Below are 23627 nucleotides of genomic sequence, written 5' to 3' on the forward strand. Positions count from 1 at the left end.
GTGATAACTGGGGCACCAGGAAGCAAGTGTCCCCCAGACCTCGTGGCCATCAGCAGCGAGTTCAAAATGTTCATTTCTCTAAAAGGAGTGAGCAACCTGGAAGAGTGGGAAAAGCCCCTCATTTTTCATTTTTCAAGTACATGCTCAGGTTTGGAGTAAGGCGTAGAATGTGGAAATAAAACCTTCCCCCAAGTTGTACATACATATATATGATCTTATTGTGTATAATTAGATTTATATATAAGGAAATTTTAATATTATCTATAACTATATTTACATAAAGAAATTATGTATATGTGAGCAAAAATAGTTGAAATGCAAATATCCTTTCCTTCTCACGTTTCTCTAGATTTTGATTGGCGCCGTCATTGCCATGGGTTCAGCTGACAGAGACGGCCGCCTGCACCCGGGAGATGAGCTTGTTTATGTCGACGGGATTCCAGTGGCTGGCAAGACCCACCGCTATGTCATCGACCTGATGCACCACGCAGCCCGAAACGGGCAGGTCAACCTCACTGTGAGAAGGAAGGTGCTATGTGGAGGTGTGTGGCTCAAGCCAGCAGGGAGGCTTGGGGGTCGGGTGGTGAAATGCTTTTGTGGGACATGGTTAAGGACAGGGAGGAAAAAATTTTAAACCAATTTCTATATTATACAAGGACAAAAGTCAACCTAGATCTACCACATGTGACCATGATCTCAAAAGGGCAGATTTTCACCCCACTATAATTCCAAGCAGTCTCAAAGCCCTACCTTTTCAGCTTGGTCATTAAAAATTTTCTAGCAAAGCCTGGGGCTAATTTAAAATGTGTATGCTCTTTGCTCTTTGGTGGATGCTAGCTATAAGAGGAACATTATGGTAGTGGAAAATACAGCTTTGGAAAGTGTTCCTCATTGTGTTTACGAACCAAGAACCACGGCATTTTGATACCATAATAAGACAACTAGGATGGAAAATTAGCCTCCAAAGTAGAGCCTGATAAAAGGTAACAATAAAACTATGACAAAAATACAGCTGTATGTCACTTTGAGAAAACACAATTCATTTAACTCCAAGCTTATGGAATCGGTAAATTAGAAGTAATTATTCCCTTTACAGCCATTTCCCAGCATCGTGAAAGAATCCACCAAAGACTTCACTTTTTTTTTTTTTTTTTCTGCATTGTCTATTATCCCAAACTTCACTTTTAAATCAGTCTTCACAGTCCTAGTATGATTTAGTTTATCTCTCTCCACCATCTCAATCCCCCAAAACGGTTTATATTTCTATGAATATGTCTGTTACAAAAATCAACCATTTTTTGTAATGTAAGCACTCCATAACATAGGCAGTAGGGTCCCCAGCTAGCTTCCAGAGCTTTGCCCTGTGAATTACCTACTGCTCTCATGGCCACTGGCCTCTCTGCTCAGCCCCCTGGGTCTCCTCATACAGATTAGGATGGACTTCAACTGCAGGAGCTCCCATGTGTTACAGAAAAGGAAACCAAGGCCCAGAGGTTGGGTAGCTCACCCAGGAGTCTGCAGTGAAAATCAGTGACAATGCAGAGGCTCTTGCCGCTGCACCGACCCCCCGCCCCTGCCACCACCTGTGCTTCTGGCTTTATCCCACCTTCGGGCCCCCACCCATCCCACCCCCAAGGAATTCAAAGACCATCCGTTAGCAAATGTCACTCCCTAACCCAAGTAGTCTTCCCTGTGTTATTATTATAAGGCATCTGAATTTAAAAAAAAAAAAAATAGTGGGGGGTTGGGTGCCACTGGCTAATCACAGGCTGTGAGTGACTAGGGAAGATAAGACTTACTAATTGAACTAAAGCCCCTTTTCTAATCGAGTCTTCTAGAAACTAGACTTTGATCAAGGGCAATCGTTTAAAAGGGCAAGTCGGAAGAATTGTCAGCCCTCACCAGTACAGACTGCTATATATCTTGCATCGTGTGGAGGTTTTGCTAAGAAGTGCCATTCATCTTCAGAAATTCGTGACATACCACTTGACCCAAAGAAGTAAAACACCTTGAATCATGCCTTATCCTTGGGCAAGATGCCAGGAGGAAGAGAGTGTTTGCTTGGTTAACATTTAACAGTCTCTCTCCCTAAGAGTGATTTTTAATAAAAAGTTTGCCATGCTATATGTTCTGTAACCCACGGATAAATTAAAAAGATACCCGATTTACAAGGAAATATACTGCAAGGTGCAAAACCAAGTGCACCAACATAATTTCATGCTCCCCTTGCCACCAGCTGATTATTGCCAATTAAATTTTGTTTTAATCAACCCACACTATTGGAGTGCATGCCAAAAGCTGCAAAAATGTATTCTTGCAATTTGTGGATCATGTGACTTTTGTGAAGATGCTCTTTGCTGCAGTTCTTACCAACTTTACTCATTTAGGTTTTCGAGTGCATTTCAAGTGCATTTAATTTTTGAAAACGTTCGGGTGCAGACTGCTCGTTCACACCAGGAGTGTTTCCAAGTTAATTCAGCTCACTCTTCCTTGAAAGCGTCATCAGTATAGAAAATGATTTCTCCAAGAGCGAGAAAGGACAGCCACACATGGATATGACAGTGAGGAGGCCTTTTCAAGGACTGTTACCATTATTATTATGCTTTCCCAAGCAAAGGCAGTGGGAGGTGTGAGCCTGACTTACAATGAGATGGTTCAAAGCTGAAGGAAGTGAGCAGTCAGCTTGTGAAGAGACAGAAGATACGTGAGAAGAGGGACAAAGCTGCCACCTTCTTACACAGAGCAGTGGTATCAGGAGCTGGGAAGAAGGGGGGCGGCGCTCACGGAGGTTAAAGTCTTCAGCCTTATGCTTGCCTCAGCTTGTGCAAATGTCCTGTCCCTCCTCAGAAGGCACTAGGCACTGGCTTCCAACGCTCAAGAGAAAAAGAGAGAAAAGCACATGGATTAGGAGAGATAATGCCTAGTTAGTTACCTCGGGCAACAACTAAGTAACACAGAAGCTTCTGCAAATATTAAAATATTTTAAAAGTGTGCATGCTAAGGCTAGAAAGGTGAGGTTTTCAATGAGGCAATGACAAGCTAGATCCTCAAAAAGGAGAAATTGTGGAGTAAAGGAAAGAAACATCCCATAATACATTTAATATTTTATATACAAGATAATTATAGCACAGCCACCTTAACTGGGTGGCTCAGTCAGTTAAGCATCTGCCTTTGGCTCAGGTCATGAACCCAAGATTCTGGGATCGAGCACCGCGTCGGGGTCCCTGCTCAGCAAGGAGTCTGCTTCTCCCTCTTCCTTTCCCTCTCTCCCCACAATTGCTCTCTCTCTCTCATACACACTCACTCTCTCTCCCAAAAAATAAATGAAAAGTCTTTAAAAAAACCTTTTTTTAATTTAAAAAATAAACTAGTTTTGAGAGATGTTTTACCCACGCCACCAGCTCCAGTGTTTAGCTATTTTTTTCCCCCAAGGATAGTAGAAGAGTGGCTTTAATTATTACACTGAAGTATAAATATTTATATATTTAGTAGCTCAGCTTTGAGACGTTCAACCTAATGACATATTATTTTGAATACACACTATTCGTCTGAGAGAAGAGTGTCCCTGAGGAATTTCCTTATGTGTCAATCTAGAATTGATGTGAAAGAACATATTATGACTTAATCAAAACACGTTAGAGTCCGTCCGAAAGCTATCCATCAGTACTCTTCTCTCATATCTAAGGGAGAGTCTAATTCTCAGCTTAATGCTGAGAAAGAGAAGGCTTTCTTGGCAGCTGGCTGAAAGGTGCCCCTGGATCCCCCAGTCCTGGTTACTAGACTTTTTGTTGATTCCAAACATGTTCCCTTCTTCTTTGTCTGAGCATGTCACCCGTTTAAATAAGCTGTCTGCTTTGAGGAGTCCAGACCAGGAGTACACCCACTCAGATGCTTCGCAGGCAGGTCAGCCCCTCGCTTTGGTGGGGACCCAGCCTGTAGGCTGCCCCCTGCTCCATCAGGCCCCATGGGGTTGTACAATGCGTGTGGACACTCCAGCCTGGGCTGGCAAGACCCACTGCCTTATTAGGAGAAGGAAAGGAAAAGTGAATTGGGGGACATCGAGGGGGGAGACGAACCATGGGAGACTGTTTGCTCTGAGAAACAAACTGAGGGTTTTGGAAGGGAGAGGATGGGGGTGTTGGGTGAGCCTGGTGATGAGGACTAAGGTGGGCACCGATTGCATGGAGCACTGGGTGTGGTGCATAAACAATGAATCTTGGAACACTGAAAAACTTAAATGAAATTTAAAAAATTTAAAAAGATGAAGAACGTTGTTCTAGAGGTGGAAAGCAAAGTCCAAAAGCAAGAGAACCATATTCTTTTTACTGTTTTGCACTCTTCGCCTTCCCCAGCCACCATTCACATTGAATAGTCAGTGACGTTCTTTCGGGGAAGCCTCTAGAACATGAGCGAGAGCTGCTCCCAGACACTTACTGCAAAGACAGATCAGTTTCCTTTGTTGCCACTTTATTGACAGGCCCAGCCCTCAACCCCCTAAAATACGACAGCCAGAAAATGAGATCTCTCTTGTCACTGCCTATGACATTTAAGTTACTGATTTGGTCCAATAACTCAGGAAGATTTTCAATTTAAGGTTACAGCCTAATAATTGTTTGTTTTTCTTCCTCCCAACTATCTCTAATCACTTTATTTCCAACTCGCACAAGGACTGATAAAGGACATGTCCTTCACCAAGACCGTAACAGCTTGTCTTTGAATATTTTCTAGTGGGGAGGGGACATTTTACAAGTAGTTTTAAATTCTGGTAGAAAAGAGGGAAAGGTTTTGACATTGGCATTTTGTACTTTTCTCACCTCGATACATTTCTTACAGATGAAAAGCATCCATTTGTCTTCTTTAATTAAAATCTGATTAATTAAATCTTAACCGAAAAATTCAAATTTATCAAATGATAATAAGCAGCAGCCTGGATCTTATTCTGCTATTACAAACAAGAAATGAATACATTTTTGTAAGACTATTTTTTAATCTGAGTGTATGTATAAATGCTCTTCCTTTTTCTCTACATATCAGTGGAACAAAAATTCTCTTGTAGTCTGTGTTCTTTCTCCCTGATTTTTGAAATGATTTTTGATTTTTGAAATGAAATGATTTTTCGTTTCAGAATGGAATTGCAGTTTATCAAGTTAAGAGCCTTCACTGGGACTTTTGCTACTTATTTTTAACTTGCTTTATGAGATACCTACCAGAGCTCTAAATGGGAGGCCATATCTAGAGACCCAAAAAAGAGTCATTATTTGTGGTTACTTTCCTTCTCACTATTTCTCTGTTCCAGAAACATCTTTTGAGCAAACTAATCAACCTGTAAGATGAGATGAAACAGTCCTATTTCTAGTTACAGTATTTTAGGTGCCCACTTCAGTTCTTTTAATCAGAATACCAAAACCTAAGTATTAAGTTAAAATGACAAAATTCTTTATCAATAACAGGTGAACTTTTATTTTTAAAAAGCAGCTTCTCTTGGCTGCCAACTTTTTATCATTTCTTCCTGTAAATAAGTTTGTTTTCTCATGGAAGTATTGGTTTGGTTTATCTGGCTAATAATAGAGAATATTTTGAAATAATACAGCATAAAAATGAGCAATGCCACCCACACCTCATTCAGAAATTCAAAACCCATCGTCTCCTTGGCCTGACATCATTGTTAGATTTAATCCTAGAATAAGTGAATAAAAGAAGGATCCTTTAAGAAAGATGTTTTCCACCTACATGGAGTGAATTAATGCCTCTAGACTAACAGAGTATCACAAAATTAAATAAAACTGTGATTATGATGGGTCCCTTTACATGGACATCCTGGGCTATTAGCCCCACTAACCATACCCCTCCAGCAGCATTGCTCAGTGGTGGCCTAGAACTCTTACTGGGTTTCTCTCTCCTGTGCCCAGTCTTCCTAAATCTACTAAAAACACTTTCCAGGGGCACCTGGGTGGCTCAGTGGGTTAAAGCTTCTGCTCAAGTCATGATCCCAGTGTCCTGAGATCAAGCCCCACATGGGGTTCTCTGCTCAACAGGGAGCCTGCTTCCCCCTCTCTCTCTCTGCCTGCCTCTCTGCCTACTTGTGATCTGTCAAATAAATAAAATCTTAAAAAAAAAAAAAAACTTTCCACGCATGAACCCTGAAGATACAGTCTTCACAAGTTCTTTAAGTAATCCTGTGCACAATGCAGTTTAAGATACTGCCCTCCTGTTTTGTAATCTTTAATCAGTTATTATTATGAAACTAAGAAGCTCAGTATCTAGGGGTTCCTGTGTGTCTCACTCAGGTCAGCATCTGACTCTTGGTTTTGGTTCAGGCCATGATCTCGGGGTCAGATGGTGAGATGGAGGCTTGTTGGGGCTCCACGCTCAGTGGGGAGTCTGCTTCCCCTCTCCCTCTCCTTCTCCCTCTTTCTCTGCCCCTTTCCCACCTCTCTCTCACGCTCTCTCTCTCTCTCTCAAATGAATAAATACATCTTTAAAAAAAAAAAAGCTCAATATCTAAAACCAGGTGTTGTCCTGAGCAGAGGTGGTAGAGGGTGGAGTGTTGCAGATTTAACAAGAGGAAAATATAAACTAGTAGCAGCACAGAGAAAGCCGATGAGGGTTTAGCTATGTTTGCCGTGAAGAATGGAATGGGGCTTAGACCTGGGGACTCTGTAGCTAGGTTTGTAGCCCTTCAAAAACTCTGCACTCGTGGGGACTAGAAGCCAGTCAGCCAGTCTTGTCATGGTGCTAATGTCTAGAACCGCACCTAATAAACAGAGGCACTCATCAAGACCCTTGTTACATAACCAAGCACCTGGGCACGCTGTGTTTTGCAGGGGAGCCCTGCCCAGAGAACGGGAGGAGTCCAGGCTCTGTATCAACCCACCATAGCTCTCCACGCAGTGACTACGCCACCTACACCAACAGCAACCACGCTGCCCCCAGTAGCAATGCCTCTCCACCTGAAGGCTTTGCTTCCCACAGTCTGCAGACCAGCGATGTGGTCATTCACCGCAAGGAGAACGAAGGCTTCGGCTTTGTCATCATCAGCTCCCTGAATAGACCTGAGTCCGGATCCACTATCAGTAAGTGATGGCTTCACTTGCCTTTGAATAAGGGGTCTTGGGCTTATCTGTTCTTGGTAGGAATACTGGACGTGCAGATCAGAAGACGATTGTAGGCACCTTGGGGAGCCAGGAGCTTACAGGCTATGGGCAAAAATAAGATAATTTAATTTAGGATTAGCAAACATTGCTGAACCTTCAGTTCAGAAAGAATGCAAGTTCACATCTAATGTCCCCCTGACCCCACAACCCCCATAAAAGCTCTTTGTTCCTATTATAGTGGGAAGAAAATAAAACTGAGTAGTGTGAGAGTATTGGTGCAAGAGAAGCTCCTTCCCACTTGATAGGACGAAACCAGATATGCAAAGGATCTGGGGGGAGAGCAGTCGAGGAAGGAGCTCAGTGTTCAAGAGCTCTACAGAAGCCCAGTGTGGCGATGACAGAACGGACGTGAGAGCGACATGAGACTAAGAGCCAGGCTGCATGGGGCTTCACGTGCCCACGGGAAGAAATCTGGACTGTAGTCTAAGTCCACGGGAACCATGGAAGGAACTTATATTATAAGTACATATATTTTTAAGTATTTATACTATTTATATTGTTTATATTTTTAAGTATTATATATACCTATGCTTTTTAAGTCCGTTATTGTACAAAATGAAATCGGGGGAAGAGAGCAAGAGTGGAAGCCTGAGACAGCATCAGGAGGTCATGAAAACTGTCCTCAGGGTGCCAACATCCTGGAACCTTGTCCTAGGCTGGTAGTAGTGGATGGGGGGTTGTACGTGACTTCACCAAGGGCTCCTCCAAATCTGTGAGCCTGTACAACAGGTATCATCAGAAGTTGTGTTTCTCTTGCAATTGGTCATCTTGTAGACCCTCAGTCTTCCTTGGCGGTTTTCCTTTCAGGAACAATATTCCAGAAGTTACTTGGCTGCCAGCAGGTGGTAGAACAGTAAAGGCAATAGGCAAACTTGCTCGTTTGCCATGTTGAAGTGATTTAGCCCATAATAATATGGATAGAAATACCAAGATTGAGAGCATTGAGACAAAAAATAATTAGGTCATGTGGTAGTCCTAAAATTCTTATAACTGTGATTATTTCTAGCATGTGGGGTAAGGGAGGGGTGTCAAACAATACTCAAGGAGCCAAATCATTGAGAATGAATAAGAACTTTTTATGATACAGTTAATGTTCCCAAAACACCCACCAGGACTGAATGGAAAGAATGACCTCGTTTCACGTTACCTTTGACCAACTCAAGAATGAAAACAGTGGAAGTGTTGAACCTCAATGAGTATGTGCAGAAATGCAAGTACATGCATCTGAAAGTACAATTTCATTTCTCTTTCCCTGCATGATAAGATGAAGGAATAAATCCCATCTTAAAGCGTAGGGTAAAAGCAGGATTCTGTCAGTGTGACAGATTCACCAAGATTGAAAGGACATAAGACTAAAGATTTTCATGAATTATATAAACAGCGTTCCAATCATTTATACTTGGGGGAAATGTTCAGAGAGCTCTTGCACCTGTTCCAAGTAGACCAACACAAGGAGACCATTCAACATGTATTTAAGATCTCGGGTTTCTTTGAAGTGTGATGGTGTTGTTACTAAATGCATAGAGAATTGTGTGTGTGTGCATGCATGTGTGTGTGTGTGCGTGTGTGTGCACACATGTACTTATCACATAGAGAAGCCACAGATGCTTTTTTCGATTGCAAATCAAATCCATGCATAAGTAGATCTGGAAAACAACAGGTGCAGCTACTTACAATTAATGTGAATTTTTCTTCCAACCAAGTGACATTAGAGTGACCTCAAAAGAATAATTCTAGTCATTTTCAAAATGGTATTATTTTACATCACCCTGGAGAGTGGAAATGTATTCATGATGCTTCCTGCCTTCTTTTTTCACATGTTTATTTCTTTTCAATTTAAGGCGTTCGAAATGCAGGTTGCCCCCATGCTCTGTGGGAAGAGCAGTTATTATACTGATGGCCTGTAGCGTTTACAATATATAATTTGCAGCAGGCACCTAAAAGCTTTCTGGGCCTGACGCTGTTTCATACTTAACTTCTGTTATAATTTTGAGCTCTAATTTTGAAGAGAAAGGCTAAGTACCTCATGAATGGGAAGAGCCCTCCTCGTGTCACATATCCATCGTCAGAATAGCAAAAGTCCTTTATTCTGTGAGACTAGAGAGCATGATACCATCAGGGACTCGGGAGTCACAATCATTCCTGGGGCTTGGGTCATTTTTCTCTTCATGTCTTACCTGAGCCCAAAGACCACGAACGTGATCATGGTCTTCTCATCGCTACTGAGCCTCTTTGTTGGTGGACAGAGCACTTTACACCTTTGAGAGGTGAACCAGCTAAAATCGTACTGCTAGGCTTCATCGTCTCCTACCTGTGTGACCTTAAGGAAGTCACATGACTTCTTTGGGCCTCAGTTTCCTTGGCTGTAAAGACAAGATAAGGTTAGGATCTATGTTGAGAGGCTGCTCTGAAGGTTAAATGAATGAGTACAGAGAAGTGCTCAGAAGAGCTCTGGTTCAGAGTAAGCACTAAGTCACCATTGCTGTCCAGACCAGCATTACCTTTCTCTTCCATCAGCTGCTGCTTCTCAGATAGTCTTTTCCATCAGGCATGAGTCAGAGCTCCCACTCTCCCAGAGCAGCCGATGAGGGGCCAGCTCCCCATCCACGTGCTGACCTTCTGGGAGCACAATCTGCCCCACCAGCTGCCCCGCTCCCCACAGCCTGGGTCAGTGGGGAGGGACAAGAGCAGTGGCAGACACACCAATGCAGCTAAGTGTGCCTTTCTTTGCTGAGGCTTCAGGCTGGAAGTCTCCCCAGAATTCACTAGCCAATAAACGAGAAAAGTCACTGGAAACATCAAAATTCAGACCTGAAGCTGTGCCTTTTAGAATCTTCTACAAATAATATGTCTCTATGGACTATATCAGAGAAGACAGGAGAGGTGGAGAACCCACGTGTAAATTTCACCACTCCAAAGGTGACACAAGAAGTTACTTCCCATAGCTTCCTCGGTCCAGGAGAAAACTCTGCCAGGGATGCCAGGCGGTCGATCACTTGAGAACTCGGGGCGTTAAGTTCCTGGCTTATTTACTACCTGGCATTTAGTCCGGCTCATTACCACGCCTCACGTCTTTTTTTCAAAGTATTATTTCCCAAAAATTTAAGAAGAAATTCCCTTTATATTCATTAATGTAATTAAGGAACACACTGCTTCCTTCCAAACCAGTAACCCAGGAGGCCGAATACTGCTTGGTAGCAGACGGAACTTAGAAGCCCCTGTCTGAGGTACAAGAATATTCTTCCTCATTTCAAGTGGGAATAAGCAAGTTTCCTGAGCGTTTTTATCCCATTGTCCAAAATATTAAGTATTTTTTTTCCCAGACCTTAAAATTGGAGCCAAGGTGGGGCGCCTGGGTGGCTCAGTCGGTTGAGCATCGGACTCTTGATTTCAGCTCACATCATGATCTCAGGGTCCTGGGATCGAGCCCCATGTCGGGCTCTGTGCTCAGCATTAAGTCTGCTCGCCCTCCTTTCCCTGCTCCTCCCTCACTCTGTCTCTGTCTCTGTCTCTGTCTCTCTCTCTCTCAAGTAAATAAATAATATCTTTAAAAATATTAGATCCAAGGAATAACGAAATGGCCTATAGACCAGAGCTTAGGCTAAGAGTAATCGGTAATAGGCAATTGAATTTTAAATTCTTAAGAAGATACTAGCAAAGGTTTGTATGCAAACAGGTCCATTGCCATATTATTGATAAACACAGAATATTGGAAACAACCTTACACGCTTCTCAAAACTGGAAATTTGGTATATTCAAGGCATTTCCTGCCTTTGACGAACTCTCTTGTCATGGAGGTCTGTGTACACAGGGGAGAGAAAACTCGGTAACGTTCTGACTCCGAATGGAGCACAAGCTTGCTCTATAATGATGTCCCGGTGGCCACACACAGTGGGGTTGATAGGTTGGCCCTGACATCCGGGTTTTATCACAGAACTATAACCTGACCTCGTAGGTGCTTGCTTTGGCCCCCACCTGCCTCAAACCCACTCTCCCACCACAGGTTCCCAGGAACGGCTTTGGCACAAATGATGAAATAAAAGTGCCCCTCAGTCTCCTGGTTTTCTGTAATTTGTCAGGAAGCTTATGTTGGCATTTATGGGGTAGACACACATGGGCACTGAGACCGCAGTGGTAGAGGGCAGGCAGCTTGTGCAGGGAGTCTGTAAACCGAAACGCAGGCCCATAACAAGCTGCGAGGGAGGGCATGTTAGGGACAGCAGGGACACCATCTTTCCCACCCTTCCTGCCTTCGTTCCTGTGGTCCTAACAGCCTGGACTCTGTTTTCTGTGGGGGTGGGGCCTCTGGAGCTGCAGAACCAGGGGCTGAGCCTTTCTGGAGGAGCGTGAGTGTGAGGCAGGTACCAGATATTGGGGTGCATGAGAAAGGAGGTGAGAGGAGCAGCTGGAGACTGGTGATGGGGGAGGATTTGCTGATCATTCTGGAGGTGTGGGGTGCTCTTACCTGTCCCAAACTGCCAAGTCATAGGCAGGCACTGTTGCAGCCTACGTGGCTGGTGAGGGCTGGGGCCCTCAGGGAACCCCCCTCAGCAGGCCAGAGTCCCCATCCTAGGAAGGAGCCCCTTTCCCACACAGGTCCTTGGCCATTGGCCTTCCTTTGTACATCAGAAGGCTCTGCACACCCTTCAAGCTGCTCTTGGCTTACAGAGGCATCAAAATTAAAAAAAATAAAAAAGATCTGAGTATCACTTGTGAGCACACTGCTGGTGCTGGTGCTACAACTCTCTGTTTCCACATGTGTGCTTCCTCGGACACGGCTTGGAGTAGACTTGGTCATTGTTAACTTTCCCTCAGACCCACCACAATCCAATGTTCAAGAACAAGTTAGTTACCTTCAGTAAAATGCCCTGATGACTTTCCTCAAAGTCTTTGAGGCTCTGGACGTCCATGAGCTCTGGAGTTTAGAGGTTATTCTAGAAATCCGAAAGCTTTGCTAGCAGGTCTTCTTATGACATTTTAAAGCATAGTTTCCTAAAAAGAGTAAAATAAAAGTGGGCAAGCCGTGAGGCAGTTTAGGATTTTTCCCCAAAATACCCACCCCCTAGGCCACGCAGCCACTGAATAGCCACCTGATTTTAGGGAAGATACGAATTAAAACAGAAAGCCGAGGTTTCTTTAGTGTTGCCCTGACACAAGACGATTTAGTTCCATGCAAAGTGCATTGGACGAGAGGCAGGGGCTTCTCTCCAGTTTATCCATCCACCACCAGCTGTGTCCCTCGAACACATCAGGGGTCGTCCCATGTGCTCCTTCATCTAAAGAATAAAGAAAGGTGGTCTCCGCAGCCACTTCCAGCCCTAAATTATATGATGCCATGAATCAGCATGGAAATGAGTATTAGGTTCATTTTGTCTGTGTGTGCAAATCCTGGGGTACCTCTGAGGCCTGGATCATATTTTTCATTGGCTCAAGCCATCATTTTAAGCCTGTGTAGCATTCATTTCTGATCATGTTTTGAAGGTGGCCCGGCTGTTAAGAAGTGATCTGAAGCAAGCACTTTAAAGACACAAAACTAGCTCCCCTTTAAGGCGATTTACTCAGGACACTTGTGAACTGATAACCTTGGTGTAACACACTAAGATAGAAGGAATGAGACTGCTGGAGACAAAAGGAAAGTCCTCCCAGGGGTCCTCCCCCACACCCCAGCAGCGTTGGCTGTCTTGGTACACCTGCGTCCTGGTGCACTCCTTTTATTGCTGTAGGGTTACAAAGTCCTTCCCTAAATGAAGTCTCTAAGTTATCAGTAACCAGTAAGCGCCTCATCTTACATTTTATTGGTTTAGGTTGTAACAAGGGATTTTCTTCAGACCTCCATGCTGAGGCTTGTTCATTGATCGCCTGAAAAGCACAGATACTCAGTACCCCTGGTGCCAATGGTGGGACCTTGATCTTCTCTAAATCATTGTAAACTTTGACCAGTCAATATTCCCAGCCCCAAAAGTCACTGCTGGAAAGGTCCTTAAGTCATACCCATGCCACCGGACATGGGAATTAGAAAATGAGTCTCTTTCCTTCATCTCTTGTTGGTTTGCAAAACCAAGTTTCCTTTCAGAGTTCTTAACCAGTTTTGAAACATGTAACACTGTATTCCCTTAATCCTTAAATGAACCTCTGCTTTGGAGTCCTTCGATGACACAGTGCTTTCACTTGGAGCTTTCTGCTGAGAGTAGCTCACTCAGGAGCATAATGGTATATCCATCACCCACACCGTTACTGTGAGTGCTTCTGTAACAGAAGAAGTACAGGGCAGGTGCAGGACACCATATTGGCATAAAATGCCAATTTACCTTCAAGTATCTGCCTTCTAATTACAACTCATGGGCCATCAGATAAGCAAATGTCTTCGTAATCTTGCAAAAAATCCACATAAACAAAAAAGTTAGGATTGTGTTCATAGTCTGTACCGATATACATATGTTTTAAATCAACTCAGTCTCATCACACTTACTAGTGAGATTTACTTCCTGCTGCAGGAGGTAGCGGGGGGCTAGGGTAGGAGTGGGGTACACTTGCTAATGACGCGAAGGCTATCAACAAATACGCCACTTGTTATGGGCGGTCCAGCCTTCCTATAACGAGTCCTTGGTCATCACACTCATGATAGGAATACCTACAGAGGAGGGGGCGCCTGGGCGTTCAGTCCATTAAGCATCTGACTTCAGCTCAGGTCATGATTGCAGGCTCCCTACCCAGTGGGTAGTCTGTTTCCCCCTCCTTCTGCCCCTCCCCCCACATGTGCACATGCTCTTGCACACACACTCTCCCTCTTCCTCTCTCTCTTTCTCCCCCGCGCTCTCAAATCAATAAATAAATAAAATCTTTTTAAAAAGAAATACCTACAGGGTGCCTGGGTGGCTCAGTGGGTTAAGCCTCTGCTTTCGGGTCAGGTCATGATCCCAGGGTCCTGGGATTGAACCCCGCATTGGGCTTTCTTCTCATCAGGAAACCTGCTTCCCTTCCTCTCTTTCCACCTGCCTCTCTGCCTACTTGTGATCTCTGTCTGTCAAATGAATAAAATAAAATAAAAAAAGAAATACCTACAGGGTAAAGTGTAAACACACTGCTCTTATATCCAAGACCCTAGATAACGTGGAACAGCCACTTTTTACCAAAGGCTTCTCGCAATTCCTGTCCATTAATGCTGGGTTGGTTACTTCACCCCTAAAAGACAACTTTTGCTTTGTCCCAGTGCCCGTGTTTTGCCGGCTACCACTTGGAATGGCTCCTCCTCTCCAATAATAGGTTTTACCAAGCTCTCTCCCAGGCACCACGCTAAGACTCTTACATTGTGTTTAATTTTCACCATAACCCTATGAGGCAGTCTACTGCCCAGAAAGTAAGCATCTCTCACAAGCAGCTCGAAAAACTCTGAATCTCTTACTAAGACTCTGCCTGACCTCTTCCCCTTCTCCCTGAAATGTTTTCTCTAATTCTTACATGGAATTCTTGTCTGTAAACTCTTAAATTGTTGACTGCTTCTTGACTTCCCTTCTGTTATTATGCTGTGGTTACTCTCTATTATTGTCATTTTTACTTTGCATGTGTTCGTGGTTTGCTTCCCCTAAACAGATTATAAGCTCCTTAAGGGCAGGAAATGGTGACATTTCTTTGATTCTCTTACAGTTCCTGGTAGCATGAGGTTCACGGATTTGTCCCATAATTTATGTTGGAGGGGTTGGATTGGATCCTCCTGTAACGGTCCAGCGCTGTCCTCATGAAAGTAAAAGGGAGAATGTACTCTTCTCTCACTTTCCCTGTGCCTAACTATAGCTGTCCTGTCCCTCCAAGGTAGTAAGAAGTATTTCTGAGAATGGGCAGAGCAGCAAAAGAACCCTTAGCAGAGGAATTGCGTGTAAGCTGGTCCTTGCCCAGCACGAGAAATTGCACTCTAAGAAAGCAGAACTGAAACAATGTCCCAGAGTACATATTTCTCCTCAATTGTTCTCAGCCTGAGTGAATGATGGAACAGCCAGCTCAGAGCCTGGTGAAGTCTTAGATGCAAGAGCCCTCTAAGAAATCAGGCTCACGGGACCCATCTCTGTGTCTCTGGGCAGCCCCTCTAGTCTCAAGCCTCTGGGTTGCAAAGCCTTTGTCCTCTGAAGGGCCAGGCTGTGGCCTCAGCATGCTCTCTGATTTACCTCATCCTGGCCCTGGCTGTTCCTGGAATCGCCATCCATCTGTGTGAACACCACCTCGGCGATAATTATATTGTCCTTAAGCAGGAGGGTTTGGATGGCATCCCAAGCTCCTTGGAAAAAAGCATTCCTTCAAATTAGTTACTCGTTTCACAATGGTCATTAACAAAGCAACCCATTCCAGTTCCAACTGAACAACTTCTCAATCACGTTGCTTCTTGAGAGGATCAGACCCAGCTCAAACCAGATCATTTAATTGTAAGAGTAAGTCCACAGAGAAACACCATCATTCTTTTCTGTTTTCAAAAAGAAGAGCAGTGTAACCTATCAAAAAATCTGAGTGCTCACAGAGCATTTTTTTAAAATTCTAGACTGATTTTTCTTATCATTTGACTAGAGCTTATAAATCGTAAGTTTTCCCCACCGGGAATAACTTTTCAGGAGAGATTTTGTTATTGTGTTCAGAGACTCTCTAGGCAGCAGCAGAAGGTGCATGGGGTGAATGTCTTCTTACCTTCAGCTCCTTGGTTGTCTTAAAAGTGGGGCAAATGGGTGATCAGGAGCTGTTTCTTCAGGGCTTACATCCTGCACCTCCTTATTATTCACTAACTAGTACAGGGAGATGGTAACGACAAAGAGAGCCCAGACTTAAGGAACCAGATTACCCTTCACCGGTGCAAAATGTCCATCACTCCCCACGGGGTTCAAATGAATTCTAAGCCCACAGGTCACTTCTGTAGAAGCATACTCTCTTAATAACATATTCAAGTCCCCCTTAAATTAAATTCTCTGTAATCTTATTTTTCTTCTTTTTTTCCCAACAGTCAACCCATTAAGAAAAGCTATTTCCACATATGCAATCAATTTAAAAGCATGTTGTTAAGTGAACACAGGATTGTTACTTATCACCATTTTTCAGCTATATGGAAAGAGTGTTATAAATGGATATTTTTCCCACTCAGAATGGGATGAATAGTATTTCTTTTTTGAGCCCCAGCTTTGACCAAGGACTTAGGGGGTACCTGTCCCCAAACTATTTTGAGTCACACCAAATCCTGGTGGAAGCTTTTTATTTATTCATTTTGACCACCCATGATTTTGCTCTGTAAGCTGAGTTTCTTCCCAAATGTTTTCTTGGAAACACTTCTAGAGCTTAGTCAGTCTCTTCTGGGTAATGATCACTAGGCATTCCTAAGGTGTATAGTGTTAAAAAGAAAATTAACTAAACAGTGGGGCCTGCTACTGGCATTTTCATTTGCCAGGGTGACCTCTCCCAGATCCTATTTCTATAGGGTTTGCTCCACAAATATGCCCAGATGTTGAGCAACCAAAGAAACCTATCTGCTTTTGAGGGTAGAACCAAAACCTTATGTTCAGAGACTGTTCATCATAAAGTGTATATGTATGGATTTGTCATGAGGTCTTTTAGGAAACAAGGAAGAGCACATCATTTAAAAGATGGTCCCTTTTGGTTCTCTGACACAGAGCAATTGAGATAACATGAGGTAGAAGAATAGTCCAACTTAGCAATCTTCATTCGAATATGTTATAGAATTGCTAGATGAACAGCAAGATGAAAAACAGCTCATATTCTTGTAGGTACTTGATGAAATTAAAATACAATAAAACCTGGTTGCCGAGTGTTTTATAACAGAATACCACAGTCGGGTGGCCTAGACAACAGAACAATAGAAATTTATTTCTCATATTCTGGAGACTAGAAGTTCAATATCAAGGTCCCGCAGATCTGCTATCTGGTGAAGACCAGCTTCCTGGTTCATAAGCATCTTCTCGTGGTGACCTCACATGGCAGAAGGGGGGCCAGGGAACTCTCTGGGATCCCTTTCATAAGGGAGGACTCTGCTTCTACCTGATCACCTCCCAAGGTCCCACCTCCAAAGAGCATCTCTTTGGGGATTAAGTTTCAACCGATAAATATGGGGAGAACACAAATATCTAGTCTATAGCATCTCATTAGCCACTGATACTGACTTTCCCTGGCGCTAAGGGGCCAACAGAAGACTGACAGGTGGAGCTCACAATTCCAATCAGAGTATCAGATCACAAGATTTAAAGCAGGCCTCCAGGTACCTGAGCTGATCTTAGCCAGATTTATACACGACTGCATATCTACTGTTGCAAGACTAAGGCAAGCTCTTACCCAAAAATTCTTTCCAGATATAAAACTTAGATCCATCAGGCCATCTTGGCTGCCATTACATTAGCCTTAGTAGAGGTTCTAGATCAGCACAGTGCAGTAGAACTTCTGTTGATGATGGCGGTGTTCTGTGCTGCCCTACCCAGTACTGTAGCCACTAGTCACATGTGGCTCCGGGGCACTTGAAATAAGGTTACCTTGACTGAGGAATAAAAAAAGTTTTTTTTAAGATTTTTTATTTATTTATTTGACTGAGATCACAAGTAGAGAGGCAGACAGAGAGGAGGAAGCAGGCTCCCTGCTGAGCAGAGAACCCAATGTGGGGCTCGATCCTAGGACCCTGGGATCATGACCCGAGCTGAAGGCAGAGGCTGAGCCACCCAGATGCCCCAAGGAATAAAATTTTTAATTGCCTTTCATTTCCATTAATTTAAATAGTGGCCACACGTCGGACAGCAAATCAAACATTGCAGCCCTGCGCTGGAGCACAGTAGGAGCCTCTAGGTGCCCTCCCTGCCTCCAGCCTTCTCACCACCATCCTCGCCACCCCTCACATGTTACCATGGCGCTCTGTCTACAACAACTAGTCTGATAATATCACTTATCTTTCCTGATCCATTAGTGGCTTCTCATGTGGCTGTGAAAATCAATTCCCAGCCCCTGGCACAACCAATAAGCCTTCCACTGTTTGTCTCCTCCTACCTTGATCCCGTCTCCCCGTGTGTGCTTGTTGCACTCTCACACCCACAGTACAGACTCTGCTAATGAACACATTAGTGCCTTTGCCAAGTCACGTGGCCTGTGACTTCGATGCCCTCTCCATCCTCACCCCCCTGGAGAAGTCCAATTCATCATTAAAACAAAGACGAGGCAGGGTTTCCCCTCTGAAGGCTTCCTAGACACCCCACTCTCCCCTCCCTACCTCCTGCCTCCTACTTACTTGACACACTCCTTTTTTACTTCCTTCTGTTCATTTCCATCCCAAATCTTCTCTTGATCTCTCCCTGCTTTTCACTCTTTCTCCCACTTTGAAGGTTTAATCATATATCATAAGTGACATCCCTTTTAGGCTATCAGCTGTAAGTCTTGACAAATGCATTTAGTTCTATAACTACTGCCACAGTGAAGTCAGCCCCTCCATCCACTCCTGACCCCCAACCACCACAGATTTGTTTTCCATTCTAGTTTTGCCTATTCCCATAAAAATGGAATCACGCAGTGCCTGGCCTTTGCAGTCTGGTTTCTTCCGCTTTATATTCATCCATTTTGCTTCACGGGTCCGCCATGGTGAGAGTCCTCCTCTTTGCGGATGCACCGTGGTCTCGTCATCCATTCCCTCGTTGAAGCCATTCACACTTTTTACTGTTTGGGTGATTGTGAATAAAACAGCTATGAAACTTTCCATTTAAGTTTTAGCTGGGAAAGAATTTTCACTTGAGTAAGTATGTCAGAACAGGGTTGCTGGTTCAGTTGGTTTCCAAACTGGGGTACCATTTTGTATTCCCCGCTTATAAGGGTTCCAGATGGTCTACATCCCATGTGAGGATTTCTTTCCAGGCTTTCTCGTCATCGTTGTGGTTTGAATTTTAGCCATTCCAGTAGGTGTGTAGCGATGTCTCATTTTGGTTTGCATTTGCATTTCTTCCCTAAGGACTAAGGATGTCGCGGGGCTTTCCACATGTATTTTGGGGCCTTCCTTCCATCTTCCGTGATGCGCTTTTTCACTCCCAGTCACTTCCCTCTAGCGTGTAATTGGTATTTCGCTGTGGGCAACAAAATACATTTTCAGGCTCTTTTGCCTTCCGTTTTTCATTTCTCACTCATTTCTCATGTTAGGGTAATAAAAATCATTTTATGATGATGATCTCAGGTGAAATTAATTATGGAGACATATGTCTACTTAGTAAAACTGAAAACACATAGAGTCACTAAGCTTTAAATGCAAGGGGTGAGAGAAAGGCACATAAGCAGAAATCTAAATGAAGTTAAAATGTGCAGTGTTGGGAGAAGAAAGAGAAGGCTACGAAAGAAAAATTGTGAGAGATAGCCTCCTTTTCAAATAAGGGAAGTCTGACGTGATTTACTTGGCCACTCACAGGTCACACAGTTGTTTTCGAAATTTATATGTGATCAAAATCTCCTCATTCCTGACCACAAGACTTAAGGGTCGTTTCATATTTAGTTTTATCCAGTCCTGCAAAATTGCATTATTTCCAGTTAAAGCACGAAATACCCCATTCATGGAACTTTGGCTTCTGTGGGAAACTGAAGACCCCATAAATATTCATGTAATCTTCTGGATAACATATTGAAAAGGACAGCTGGCTCAGGAGGGATCATTTGCCTGGGTTAGTATCTGTTTCCATTTACATTAAGAAAATATTGCGAGAAGTTATTATCTACCAGAGGGCTTAGGGGAATACAATGAAAAGCTGATACTGTACCTGATTGCTTTTGACATTTACCTATTGTAACAGGGAAACTGTGTGAAGATAGCCAAGTGACTTTTTACAAAACACAATTTCAGAAGCTATAAAAGGAAAAAAGAGATGGCAGAGATAGAATACACTGCATCTGTAAAAATGAGAAACATGACTTGTCAGCAACACCTGCTTGTAACTATCAACCATTTCTACTGGGCCTGCTGAGAAATCACTGAAAGCCAAGTACATTGATGGGTGTGAAGTCTCAAAAGGCAGTCAAAAGATACAGAAGGGGAAAAAAGTGTGGTTTTATTGAACATTTTTAACCCAATACCTGGGATTGATGAAATTCAATTTTATGACATTTTCTCAACTCTTAAAAAGAAACAGTTGGGGTTTTTTAAATATTTTTACCTGTCAGGACTACCGAAGACAATAGCACTTTTAAAGTTTGAGTACATAAATTATTGATATTTTTTATTTTCCAAATAGATTCCAAATCTCTAACTGGTATACTAAAATTCTGATTGCAACCACTGATTTAAATTTATGAAAGATATTTCCAGTTTCTAATTAGTGGTGGTAAAATGAGAACATGCTTATCCCCTCCTGTTGCTCAGACACCAAACAAATGGAAGTAAATGAAGAAGAAAGCAATGAGCATGAGTGAGGAAGATATTTTAAAGACAAAAATGTGGGGGCGCTTGGGTGGCTCAGTGGGTTAAGCCCCTGCCTTTGGCTCAGGTCATGGTCCCAAGGTCCTGGGATCGAGCCCCACATCAGGCTCTCTGCTTAGCAGGGAGCCTGCTTCCCCCTCTCTCTCTGCCTGCCTCTCTGCCTACTTGTGATCTCTCTCTGTCAAATAAATAAATAAAATCTTAAGAAAAAATAAAGACAAAAATGTGGTAACTCATTTTGCAGGACAGAGGAAACCAAAAAGAGAAATGGATCACACAGATCTTCTCATTTCTTTAGAAGTTCAGCAACTCAGAACTTAAAAAGCTCAGGATAGAATGGAACACAACTACCATGACCACCAAATGTGAAATGCTCATTTTTAAAGTAGAAAACAACCAAGCGAAGAAACAATGATGAAAGAATACTAGAAGAAATGGAGATAATCAAGGGCACAAAAGAAAGCTTCAAAACCATCTCGCTTATATACATAGATATGAGAAGATATTACTACCTTATGATTTTTTATTTTGTAATAAAATTGAATACTACAAAAAAGAATACTATGATTCAAGAAAGAATTCTTAGAAATTGAAAATATCGTAGCTGAAATGAAAAATTCAGTAGAAGGATTGATAGAAGAGTAAAGGAAGTCACACAGGAGTAGGACAAAGAGAAAGATAAAGTATGAGAGAAGTGATAAATGACAGATCAACCCAGGAAACCAATATCTAGCCAATAAGAGTTTCAGAAAGAGAGAGCAGAGAAACATAATGAAAGTTATCAAAGAAACACATAATGAGGGCTGCCTGGGTGGCTCACTGGTTAAGTATCTGCCTTCAGCTCAGGTCATGATCCCAGGGTCCTGGGATTGAGCCCCACGTCAGGCTCCTTTGCTTAGCCAGGAGACTGATTCTCCCTCTGCCTGCCACTCTCATTGCTTGTACGTGCTCTCTCATTCTCTGATAGATAGACAAATAAAATCTTTAAAAAATAATAATAATAAGTACTATAATGAAAGTTCCCAAAATCAAAACTGAAAGGAACAAGCCTCCGGACTGGAGTGAACTACAGCACGATGCATCGTTGTGAAACTTTAGAACCCCCCAAAATACAGAGACAACCTTTAACATTTCCAAAAGGAAAAGGGGAAATAAAAAGATCACATACAGGAAACAAAAATCCTAATGGATTCAGACTTCTTAGTAGCAATGCTGGATACTAGAGAACAGAGGAGTAATACCTGTAATTCTGAGGAAAATTGATTTTTTCAAATCTGTAATTTCATATAATCTAGAATTTAGTTAGAATTCAGTCAAAAGAGAAGGTAAAAGTGAAGACATTTTCAAACATTAAATACTGACAAATTATTTTCTCCCCTGCATGTTTTCTCATTTTCTTAGGAAGATACTGTAGGATGTACTCAAGCAAATTGAGAGAGTGAATCCAAAAAGTGTTCCCAGGGGTTACAGAAGCGTACATCCCACATTGGAGGGCTACAGGAATCCCTTGAATATCACTGAGCAGCAGAACTTGAGAGAAACCGACCTACCCAAGGGAGGGAGGTCGCTCCCCCACCCCGTCCTCAACTCACCATGGCTTGAGCAGCTTTGGGGGAAACAGGAAACAGTCAGCATATTGTAGACATGGGGGGAGCAAGGACACAATCAGAAATGTGATTCAGGGTGGGAGGGAGGAAAATTGTGTAGGAAAAGAAATGGAACCACAAAACACTACAGTGAGCAATAGTTACATAGTAAGACTACAAAACAGTGAGAAATGGTTTAACTACACTAGTGATAAAACTATATGGGGGGGGGGCGCCTGGATGGTTCAGCGGGATAAGCCACTGCCTTCGCCTCAGGTCATGGTCTCAGGGTCCTGGGATCGAGCCCCACATGGGGCTCTCTGCTCAGCAGGGAGCCTGCTTCCCCCTCTATCTCTTCCTGCCTCTCTGCCTACTTGTGATCTCTCTGTCTCTGTCAAATAACTAAAAAAATAATAATAATAATAAAATCTTTAAAAAAAGAAAAAACTATATTGGGATGAGGAGAGGAGGTGGGTTGCAGAGTAAGAGTGCCAAAGCCTCTATCACAATAGGAAGTCAATAGATTTGGCTCTAGTTGACAAATTAAGAAGTAGCCTATAGTATGAGACTATAATTTAGAAATATGAAGAAGAAAGAGCTAACAGACTTTAAATGTTTGCCTTTGGGTCATTAGAAGTGACGTTAGAGGATTGGGGCAGGAGACTAAGGTTTTTTGCTTACAAACATTTTATTTTTGGTTGTCTTTTAATTTGTGCATGAATTACTTGAATTAAATTGTTGTCATTAGAAGAGGTTTCCAACTACTAGGAAACAGTTATTTACTGTTTACTTTGTCCCTTTTACATCATGATGTAAGTTTTGAAATTTTTATATGATTTTCTCATTTTATAGACTAATCCAGTATTGTCTAGTAATGATTGGATAAGGCTCCTGCAATTAAATTGTAAATAAAAAGGAACCTCCTTATCCCGGAACTCAGTTTGTCATAAAGCTAGCACCTAACCCTTTTAAAGGTAGATTTGCTTGTTTGGGATGGGGGGTGTATTACCACCATGTGGTAGTTCTGAGAAAACAGCCAACATTGTGACTGTTTTCATAAAGGAGTAAAACAACTTGTTTTTTCCTGCTTGGCAGTGAAGAGACCTTTTATCATATTTTAATATTAGTAACTCTCTCAACTTTTTTCTATTATTACTGAATCAGGTTGCCGTTTGGTTATTTGTAAGCAAAACTTGCTAAAAGCTATACAATTTTACTCTTGAAAATCACTCAAGGTGAACAATATAGAACTTTCTCCATCTACTCCTTGACTAGAGAATCCTGGGTTCCTGATGTTTACTAAGTAACGGAAATGTATTTCTTTATCAGGTTTTTTTTTGGGGGGGGGTTGCGAAAAAGTGCTGATAGGGTTGATATTTGACTTAGGAGATCAAATTTTTGACAGTAACTTTCAGACCAAAATAGGCCAAAAAGAATGTCCCAGCTACCTATTAGCAAGGTAAAAATTGAGTC

General features: G+C 42.6%; 1 protein-coding gene across 4 annotated transcripts in view; it reads left to right on the forward strand.

Annotated features, from left to right (window-relative positions):
• The window catches only part of MAGI2 (membrane associated guanylate kinase, WW and PDZ domain containing 2), a 1345167-nt gene that overhangs the window by 1186372 nt on the left and 135168 nt on the right, over nt 1-23627 (forward strand). For all 4 annotated transcript variants that reach the window (XM_059396960.1, XM_059396961.1, XM_059396962.1 and 1 more), the window contains 2 exons: nt 350-542; nt 6825-7073. In XM_059396960.1, the coding sequence (XP_059252943.1) occupies nt 350-542; nt 6825-7073 (442 nt within the window). The remainder of the gene's footprint in view (nt 1-349; nt 543-6824; nt 7074-23627) is intronic.

Source organism: Mustela nigripes, chromosome 4 (genome assembly GCF_022355385.1).
Source record: "Mustela nigripes isolate SB6536 chromosome 4, MUSNIG.SB6536, whole genome shotgun sequence".
Taxonomy (NCBI): Eukaryota; Metazoa; Chordata; class Mammalia; order Carnivora; family Mustelidae; genus Mustela; species Mustela nigripes.